The sequence below is a fragment of the Typopeltis vanoorti genome, chromosome 18 (assembly GCF_054136105.1).
Source record: "Typopeltis vanoorti isolate ZY-2024b chromosome 18, IOZ_Tvanoo_1.0, whole genome shotgun sequence".
Classification (NCBI taxonomy): domain Eukaryota; kingdom Metazoa; phylum Arthropoda; class Arachnida; order Uropygi; family Thelyphonidae; genus Typopeltis; species Typopeltis vanoorti.
The window spans coordinates 86,064,129-86,075,134 of record NC_143566.1 but is presented as its reverse complement, the minus strand read 5'-3'; the positions used below and the strand labels follow the sequence as shown (position 1 = coordinate 86,075,134).

Sequence of the window (11,006 nt, the reverse complement as noted above, 5' to 3'; positions counted from 1 at the left end):
AAAACCAATCAAAAATTCAAGTCTCATTTTCGCATTATAAAACTTACGGTCACAACATCATACATTATAAATGTTGGTCAATGTTAATTCCTAGTGAATAGAGAGAGAGTACGCACAATATAAGAAATAATTTCTGTTATAGTTTATACGGTGTTGTTATGCAACGATAAACGTTCGCTTGTGCCTTTACAAAAAAGGAAAATGTCGGATTAGGGAAATGAGTTAAGAAGCTTTATAAAGAATTAAAAGATCAATCCAAAAACAAGACCAGAGAGATGTGCATCCGAAAAGATGTCGCTACATTGATGACCTTCCATTATTAATGAGTGTTTCTAGTGATGTACCATTATTAATATTCATAAATATATCGCTTTTGCTTCTTCCCCAGCATCCAAACATTAAAGACTAATAGTATAAATGACAAACGGATGTTCAATTAGACACAAACAACAATAACGGCTTACTGCTAAGAAGGTGATGATTACAAGCGTAACGGCTTAATTGAGATAACGGAACCAACAACACCTTGTCACACACACACACACGCATATACACACAAGACTACATCCGTGATCCCACTAACATCTCGTGCCTTCTCTCACCTGTTTCTGAAAAGAGGGAGGGACTAGAAGAGTAGTAGATCCTCCTATGCCGACAGCTTAGCGTTGTTTGTCCATTTGGCTGATGGAGAGGAGCCATATGGATGTCCCCGGTGACTAGGGGATCGCAAACCGTCAAGGGGGAGGGAAAAATCAGACCTGTTCTAATTGGTAACTCCCACAGCGAATGAAGTCAACGATTGGCTGTCGGATCTCACGGTAGTGAAGCACAGCAGAGGTGAAATGGCTTCTGCCGAGCTAGAAAGCGTCCGTCGTCTCCGTTGACTTCCCAGTCGGAAGCTCGCCACGGACGTGTGATGCTCGTGAGTGTACGGTGTGTGTAAGATAGTGTGCAAGCGAATCTCGCTGCTTTTACAAAGTCGTCAACACGCGGGGCCAGCGGAGGTCTGTGTGCTAACGGTGTTGGTGCCAAAGACTTTTTTTTTTTTCCCTCTCTTCTGCCAGTCACCATGCCGCGTGCTTTCTTAATAAAGAAACATTCCTCATCTTTTTCGTCTTCGAAAGTTTTGATGACCCTAAAAAGACCTTGGTCGGAAGAATCCAACATCGAATTGGAAACGGAAAATGATCGAGCTAATCGTCTTTCTTTGGACACAATTCCAGGTAAGAATTCTCTTCATCACATGTATGCTAAGGGATTTTTTGAGTGTCCGTTAATATCAATAGAACAAATATGCCTTTATTCTATATGTGTAGTTAACATTTGAACTCTCAAGGAGATAGCAATTTAATGTTAAAAATCCTTTATTTCTTTTAGTAATTAAATTTTTTGTTAGTAAATATAAATACAATTTTAAAAGATTTTCTTCTTCTATAAAAATTTTTTGATTTTAACAAAAAGATAGATTATAAATATAGAATTATACAACACACCTATTCTTTTTTAATATCAGCTAATTACATATATTTATGATAGTTCATTCCGTGAGATGCGGTCATTGATTCATTCAATCCAATACCCTTGGAGGGTAATGGATGGCAAAGTGAAGCTCTAACTGAGGTTCGGCTATTGCTTGTTACCCTCCTGCCATGATCAGAGCTTTAATTGCTCAGTAACAATTATCCCTACACTGTCCTCTACAGATAACGGGGAAGATGAAAAGCATTCTTGCTTCGCCCCTTTAAGCCAGTCCTTATTATAAGGATAAATGTATGGTGAGATGCAGTGATTAATAACTTGGAGGGTAATGGATCGCAATGCTGTAACCAATGAAGTTCTAACTGAGGCTCGGCTATTGCTGATTATCCTCCTGCCATGATATGATCAGAGCTTTAATAGCTCAATAACCTTATCCCTATACTGTCCTCTACAAATAACGGGGAAGATGAAAAGCATTCTTGCTTCGCCCCTTTAAGCCAGTCCTTATAAGGACTATAAAAAATAAATGTATAAAACAAAAGCTGGTTTCTGGAGGAAAACCTTGGGAGGGTAATGGATGGATGGCAATGCTGTAGCCAATGAAGTTCTGAGGCTAGGCTATTGCTGTTACCTTCTTGCCATGATCAGAGCTTTAATAGCTCAATTAACACTTTATCCATACACTGTCCTCTACAGATAACGGGGAAGATGAAAAGCATTCTTGCTTCGCCCCTTACGCCAATCCTTATAAGGACTATAAAAAATAAATGTGTAACGATGAGGCGAAATGATGGATGAAACCTTGGGAGGGTAATGGATGCAGAGGTTCGGCTATTACTGTTACCCTTTTGCCATGATCAGAGCTTTAATAGCTCAATAACATCTTATCCCTACACTGTCCTCTACAGATAACGGGGAAGATGAAAGCATTCTTACTTCGCCCCTTTAAGCAGTACTTATAAGGACTTAAATGTAACGATTTTTAACTTTTAGGGTGGTTTTTTGAATTGTTCAATAAAATCTGCCAGTGATTCTTCTAGGTCGCTAAAAATGCTACTAACCGAAATATTTCTCATTCGTGCCAAGTATGAAAATAATTGAAAAACTATATCAGCCTAATGACCCTACTCAAGAACGAATTTTATTTCTTTCATGTCATTAATGATCTGTACAAGATAGAGAATGATTAAAACGTTTTTTTTTTTCACTGTCTTAGTCTTAATTTCTGTTATAAAAAGCTCTCTCTATCTCCTGAGAGATAGTGGAGGACAAACGTTTAAGATATTTGATTAAAAAGATCACTCTATAATTCTGCTTGTATTACTATACGTCATACTGCTGAGACTGAGTTAAATAATTGTCTTTAGATTTCAATATTATATTTTAGTCTTGTCACATAATCATTCTAAGTACATCTGGAATCCATTTTAAAAAATACAGGGGCAAGAGCTCTGTGCTAGATCACACCATTGGGTTCATCAGACACACCGTCCTATCTGACTCTTTTCCCTCCTCAAAACTATTCGTTAAATGATGCCTGTAAAAACATTAGCATACTTCCCTCAGAGTTTTTTGTGACAGTGGTTCCTATCCTAAATTTATAATTTCATAATTTGAAAAGGGTTCCTATAAGCCGAGTTCCGATGTAGTGCATCAGCCACGTTTCCCTAGAAAATTGGCTTTCGTAAAAACTTTAAAAAATAATAACTAGATTCAAAGTAATTTTTCATTTATAGAAATGTGTTTGCCTTCCTTTAATTTGCTTTATTTTCTGAAACGAAGAGTCAAGTGCACAGAAAAAAAAAAAATGACTGGAATTAGAAATTAATCGTATTCTAAGAATATAGTCATCATTTCTGACAAACTGCCAAAGTAGGGTTACTAGTTTTTATATGGCTTCCCGCCCTCCTAAGCATTAGCCACATGTTATCAACATCTTTTCTATCTTTCGATGGAGGCGGTTTGGAAGTCGGCAAGTTCTGGGTTACAAATCCTATGCGATGACAGGTGTCAACTGTAAGCAGTTCCCCAGAGCTCGCGGCCAAGTGACAGCGGACGGGCCGACAAGCGATAAGACCCGCTATAGCAACCGGTCGGCTGTCTGGAATGTGGCAGCAGGCCACCCTGTCAAGTGGGTGCTAGTAAAGCGCTAGTCCCTCGATCAGATCATGATGTCAACAAGTCGGAGCATTCTTGTTACAAGACAAATGTTGTTACCTGATAAACTACGTGTGTTTCTAACACCTGGTGCTTTTGTGGCAAACAGTCCGCCTACATCTTACGACCTGCATACGGTCGCAAATAAGTGAAGAAAGCTTCGTGTGTGTGTGCGTCAAGTATATCAGTGGAAAGAGATGGGGGGAAAAAGAAAAGTCAACTTTGTCACAGTTTTAGGCGAATTCGTTAAAAGACATTTGTCAAATAACTGTAGTTTAATTTAGCAATTTTTCGAATTTATTTATTTGGAGATCCGTGTTTAAAAATCATTATAAAATGTAAGATTTGCAATAAGCAGGCGCTAAAAGTTACATACCAATATACGCATGAACCACACTTTAATCAGAAATAAGATCATACCATTATCTATTCCTTATAAGGACTGGCTTTAAGGGGACGAAGCAAGAATGCTTTTCATCTTCCCCGTTATCTGTAGAGGACAGTGTAAGGATAAGGTGTTTTTGAGCTGTTAAAGCTCTGATCATGGCAAGAGGGTAACAGCAACAACCGAGCCGAAGTTAGAACTTCATTGGCGATGTTTAAGTAAAGCCAACTCTAAAAATTAGGACGATCCCTAGACCACTCCATAATGGCCGAAAGATCGTCCATCTCAGCGTTGATTCCACTCAGCGATGGCCCTCCCGCCAAGCAGAACCGCTCAAATTCCAAAGAAAAGCATTCACCGACAAACCCCTAACCGGACCGTGCTGGAAAACACTTTCTATTTCCTTATAGTCCTTATAAGGACTGGCTTAAAGGGGCGAAGCAAGAATGCTTTTCATCTTCCCCGTTATCTGTAGAGGACAGTGTAGGGATAAAGTGTTATGAGCTATTATTAAAGCTCTGATCATGGCAGGAGGGTAACAGCAATAGCCGAGCCTCAGTTAGAACTTCATTAGCTACAGCATTGCCATCCATTACCCTTCAAGGGTATGGTGGTCTATATTTCTACAGCAGAATGATAATAATAATACTTTATATGTAAAAGTAAAAGTGGTGGGGGAAAAGAAAAATGCAAAACCTGTAGTTTTCTTTTTGTTATTTTTAAATATATCATAGTCTTTTATAGCTTTTCTTTTCAAATAATTTATTTATAGTGTTTTTTTAAAAAATCTTGGGAAAGATCTTTTATTGAGTTTTCATTATCGATTTGCATTTATTATTGTTCTAATTTCTTGAATACTTTAAGTATGAAGCGCCACCTGATCTTATCATTATCATTGCCAATTGGATTCACAAAGATAAATCTTTATTCCAAGTTTTTAGAAAGAAAAAAAAGATAAAAATTTGTTTGGTTCTTGGCTTCTATCTAATTTTCAGTAAAAGAAAAACGGATTCGCATTTTAATCGAGTTCCAAATTTAAAAGACATCTCACTAAACATTTTTTTATTCCTAATGATAGATGGCGCTTCCGTAACGCAGACGTCACATTTGACTCTTCAATTAGAAAGATCAGTTATCCAATATCAGACGTAAACAGTTTTTTCATGTAACAAAACAGACAAACCAGCCGGAAAACACAAACGATACACTGGGCTTCACAGTTCACAGAATTGATCAAAGGACAATCAAGTTCTACCAGATTATTTAATATGAAATAATAACTGGAAGCTCGGACAGTCTACATGATTTCATGTCGGGTCGTTCGACTATGCTTAGACTGGAATTTTCTGCAAGCCAGTAAAGCTTTTCCATATAGTTTTTGTCAAACCTGTTCTCAATATTACCTACAGTGCGACAAGATGTACTATTGGACTGCAAGAGACTTGGATCTATTCCATCAAACTGCTACCACGCAAGAAGCATTGCAATTGTATGCATATCTTTCGGCATTTATCCTTCCAGGTGCTACAATCAAAGGCCCGAGTCCATGCAAAGGGAAATAAGTAATACTTCCGCCTCTAAACTGCACAAACTGACAGTGCACTCAGTCCGGTATAAAGGATTCGCCAAGCATCATCCAGGAGCATTCGCAGTTATTTACGTAATGTCCTAAATTCCTGGTTGAGCGTTTCCATCTGTTCCCAAACTGTTCGATTCTTTCCCTCACGTATCTATGGTCCGGTAATGATACTTACAACTGCTGATTTAGGAAATCTTTCATTATTGTCACGAAAAGATGAATCACTGATATAGAATTCTATTGTGACTCCTCTTTCGAAATCTATGTTATCTTAAGTGCTATTGACAATATTCAGATGCACAGTCGATTTTGAGGATCAGTTCTCCTTATTTGGAAGTATAAGTCACGTTATTCTTGAACTGAAGTGTCTCATTACTTATTGCAACGTAGTGCATATCGCTTTATAAATGGATGAGCGTCACAAAAACAAAAAAAAAAAAAAAAAAAAAGAAAGAAAGAAAGAAAAAACGCTGTGGAATTTATAGACGAATCTGTAGATAACTTATCGTATAAACAGACAAAATGACCGTAGTAGTTATAACACCTTGTAAGGTACGAGATGAATGTTTATGTTAAGTGTATGTTCTCCGATTTTTTTTTTTTTTTTCCGAGAGAATAAAAGCCTCTCACAATATGCACTTTTTTTTTACAGTTGACCAAGGAGTCTGCAACTGTGTAAGAAAAATATCGCAGTAATGAAAAAATAAAAGAAAATAAAACATTATGTTACCAAGCATACTTGAATGCCTCGCAATATCCCTTTGACATTGAACGGTATCAACTAATCTCATCTAATAATCTTTGATAAACATTTATGCTACAAACATTAAAATAAGAGGAAATAACTGAAGCTTAATCTATGAATCGAAGATAAAAAAAAAAAAAAAAAAAAAAAAAAGACTTTCGCTCCGTTTCTGTGACGTGTAAATACATGTATTGAAATGATGACACTTTGGTAAAAGAGACATTCCATGATTAGGAAATATTTTTAATTCTGTTTATTTATTTAACAATATCATGCATTTTAAATATATTATTATTCACAGTTACTAAAATGTTCGTTTTGCTTTCTCTTTCCGCAGAAGTTCGAGGACCCTTCGACCTGAGTATAAAAACAAGAAAGATCGCCGATCCCCAAGTGGAGCCAAAGTTGTCAGAAGGAAAAAGTGTAGAGTTGCCGTTACGACCCAAGGTTTTGACACCTCCCCTTGCTATAGCGCTAATAGACCCTAAGTCACCACCTCCAGACCACCCCCTGAAGCCTTGTGCCCCATTGGAACCGCTAAATCCCAACACTCCTCACACTCCTCCGACTTCCAGAACAACATGGCATCGCTCGATCGTACCACCTTACCTACCATTCAATTTTCCTTTCTACCCTTTTCCTCGTCACGCAGCCGACATGTACGGCCCCGCTCCGGGATACCTGAATACCTCCGCTCTGATTCCGCCACCACTGGTTCCGTTATCCCCGCCGAGATCGACGTCTCTTCAGCTTTCGCCTTGTGTGCCAAAGAGAGAATGCCTCTCCCCGACATCTCTACAACCGAGTAAAAATTCGCCTCCGGGGCAACCCCTTCTGTCGCTACATCTCGACCACTCCTCCCGTAAAGATGGGCTGTATCCTACGTGGATTCCCGACGGCAAGGACACCTCGACGTCTCCCGTGCCAAGTTCCGATAGTGATTCCGGTAAAGACACCAGACGACATCGCGCTCCAAGGTACCAGTGCTCTGACTGTCACAAAAGTTATTCCACTTACAGTGGACTGTCCAAACATCGCCAGTTCCATTGCGTTACCCAAGCCAAGAAATCTTTCAGTTGTAAGTATTGCGAGAAGGTCTACGTGTCATTAGGGGCCCTCAAGATGCACATCAGAACTCATACGCTCCCTTGTAAATGCAAGTTATGTGGCAAGGCTTTTTCCAGGCCATGGCTTCTCCAAGGTCACATCCGAACCCATACGGGAGAGAAACCATTCGCTTGTCCTCACTGTAGTCGTGCTTTTGCCGACCGTTCCAACCTCCGAGCCCACTTACAAACTCATTCTGACGTGAAAAAATACAGCTGTACGGCTTGTAACAAAACATTCTCCAGAATGTCCCTCCTTCTAAAACATAGTGACGGTGGATGTGCGGGAATACAAACGCGGTGAAGATCGACATTGTCCATGTGACATTTAAATGATCAGACGCAGCCATAATATTGACCTTGACCCTGAAGTCTTCTGCTAGCCATTTGAAGTTAATAAGGACACCTAGCGACTGATACTAGAACCGTGTCCAACTTTTTCGTACTTTTATATTTTTTGCTAATAATGTCACTTCTTTCCACACATACATACACAACACTAGTCTTGAATTTCAGGTTTTGTATATTATATATGCCAAAGTTATTAATACCAAAAAGTTTTTGTCAAATTACAAAGTAATAATTATAAATCGGTTTCTTAAAACGCATTGAACTAATAATTTTATTTCTAAATCAGAATTAAAAGTTTAGATCTATGTAAAAATAGCTAAATAATGTAAATGCATTCTTATACACCTTATAAAAATAAATATATTTATAGTTCAAAAAATTATGTCGCTCAGAAATTGTAGTTCATTTATTGATAATAAGAAAAGGTGTTTACAGTAGGATTTGAAATTGATATCAACCAAACAGAAAATTTAAAAATCTAGTTAATTTTTGATTTCTCATAATAACTGCAATAAAAGTATAATAAATCTATCTGTTCATTAGCTTAAAATATAACAGGAATCAAATAAACGAAGTATAAAAATTCATTTGTAGCTTTTTTTTTTTTAAATTCTGGTCTAGTGACAGCTTGACTGCTTTTAGAGTAGAGCAGCCCTGTCGGAGAGCAAGGTGGAGTTTCTTTGCCACCTGCCGCAGGTCATGGCACTCGAGTGCACCTGCTGTCTAAGAACGCTGGTTGAGGGCATGCAGAGACCTTACGATCAGCCCACCCTAGCAGACATTAAAAACATACTGTGCCGATTGCTATATGTAAAAGTTTTCGTCAGTTGTTTTACGTTAACCCTAATCATATCCCAAAGATTTCTTACGCAGTCGGTTTTAAGTTCTTTATATTATCTAAGAAAAAAAAAAAACTACTTAATAAATCCAATGTATATAATAACGTATGCTTATATCTATACAATATCTTGTCGTATATATAGATATAATAAAGTGCTACAACTTTTGTATATATGTAAAATAAGTATGCATATTTTGTTGAATATATTGATATTGATAAAATAATGCGCATGCGTTATACGCACGATATTACTCATGCGCAGTGAAACATTAAAATGTGTGTGTATAGCAAAGGCAGACTATAAATAAACTGTTATGAGTTTTATGTGAAAAATATAATTACTTGGAAGTCTTGTATTCATTATAGTTTATGGTGTATTTGTTGTTATACTGATTAAGAAGCAAGAATGTCTCTTTGATGTAAAATTATATAAACACACAGTTGGCTCAAATATATGAAATTATGTGAATTCCAGTGCCATGCCACTAAGAGAAGAATAAATTTTAGAACAACTGCATTATTGTATTCTTTGGCATAATTGCTCAAAGCCGGTTAACAAGTGAATATATATATATAAATATAGGAGTTTATATTTTTTTGTAATGTTTTTTTTTCTTGCATATTCTTAATGAATAAATTGTGCCATGTTTTTTTAGCTTCTATTGCCAAATAATCAATGATTATAAACATGCTGTCAAGAATAATATAATCTTGGCATTCGTGATATGAACTATGTCACAAAAATGGTGATTAATATGAAGTGGAAAATCGGAGATTATAAAACTGCTTACATATATTAAAATGTTACTGTCATATTTACTTCATAATACAACTTTTTCGGTGATTTTGTATTATTTTCATTCATTGACATTTAAGTTTCTTTTCGCTGCATTGTAAGCAATCAGATGTTTGTTATAAATTTAAGGTTCCAAAAAAAAGATTTGTAAATCTTATGAGAGCTATTTCTTTGTATTTTCTCATTTCCAAAACTAAACTGTTAATGTTATTTTTCTTGTATCTTTATCCTTTTTTTTTTTAACTTAATTTTATTCTCCGGTTAACCCTAGTCATTACGGTCTGTCACTGCCGCGTCGCTATTAAATGATTCTACGCAAATTAAAAGGGAAACTTTGACAAACTGTATAAACAATTGTTTGTTAGTTCACTAGAAGTGTGATGTATTGAGCACGTTTAAAGCTATTCGCCTGCCGCGAATGGCGACAGAATAGTGAAAAACAGCATTTGTATAAATAAAGTTATTTACTTTGAATATTGCATTTTTCTTGCCAATAAAACACATACAGAAATGGTCATAAATAAGTAATATGTAAATAAATATATATATAAATATTATAATATAACATAAACATATTATATACCTAATAAATAAATAAAATAATGTATATAAATATGATACTATAAATAATGTAATCACATAATATAAACAACAAATAAACGAAGTTATATATATATATATATATAGTTGCTGATTACCATGATGCCATTACTGTCATCTTCTTTAGGGATTTGGAGGAGAAGCGAGGTTTTGAAAGAACTCCCATTTCTTGTTTCACCCCCCCCCCCCCATCCCCGTTACTTCTTTTTCTTTCTGTGTCGGCACGTTCTACCTGCAGCGCAAATTACTTGCACACATTTTATCCGTGTTGGTAGTTCGACAAAGAAGTTCCGCTTGTACGGTTTGACCACCCCCGGTTATCTGAAAGCAGTAGTGAATCCACATTCCCGTCACCCCGGGGTCAAAAGCGGTCAGTTCGCATAGGGCTGAACCAAGCAACCGTAAAAACAGTTTCTTGGAGATCGTCTTTCTCTTCCTGTGCCAACGACTGCTTAAACGGGGGGATACAGGTGCGGTTTGCAGGCATGCAGAAACGCTGTTATATATCGTCTAACCAAAGGGGTGGATATGACCACCCATCAACTCATCAGCTGTGTAATTTTTTTGTGTATTCTGGTCTGTGATTTGCTTGGTCTTTGATACAGTTTAAATATCTTCATTTACTTTTTTTTTCCTGAAATTAAACACGTATATTTCTATACATTTAGTATACGAGTACAAAATGCACTATTTTCGTACCACTTTTTTCATATATAATTAAGTTTGTAGAAACCGTTTCCACAAAGCATTTTGTTTTAACATACGATGAATTATACATATCATTAACCTTTTAGTCCTTATAAGGACTGGCTTAAAGGGGCGAAGCAAGAATGCTTTTCATATTCCCCGTTATCTGTGGAGGACAGTGTAAGGAGAAGGTATTTTTGAGCTACATAAAGATCACTAACCTATTTTTTTAGTTTAATTTAAATACGCTTTATTTAATTTTAAAAATGCTATCTTTTGA

General features: G+C 36.6%; 1 protein-coding gene across 1 annotated transcript; it reads left to right on the top strand.

Moving 5' to 3' along the window:
• The first annotated feature begins 916 nt into the window (after positions 1 to 916).
• On the top strand, positions 917 to 9,913 carry LOC150096890 (uncharacterized). Its single transcript, XM_090408391.1, has 2 exons — positions 917 to 1,223; positions 6,683 to 9,913. The coding sequence occupies exons 1-2, from the start codon at positions 1,070 to 1,072 to the stop codon at positions 7,753 to 7,755; spliced, it is 1,227 nt and encodes a 408-aa protein (XP_090264517.1). The 5' UTR covers positions 917 to 1,069; the 3' UTR covers positions 7,756 to 9,913.
• The last annotated feature ends 1,093 nt before the right edge of the window (positions 9,914 to 11,006 follow it).

Excerpts from the sequence above, each read along its gene's own strand:
- LOC150096890 (XM_090408391.1), top strand. The coding sequence starts at position 1,070 with ATGCCGCGTGCTTTCTTAATAAAGAAACATTCCTCATCTTTTTCGTCT. Across the intron at positions 1,224-6,682 it reads TTCTTTGGACACAATTCCAG|AAGTTCGAGGACCCTTCGAC; the intron begins GTAAGAATTCTC and ends CTCTTTCCGCAG.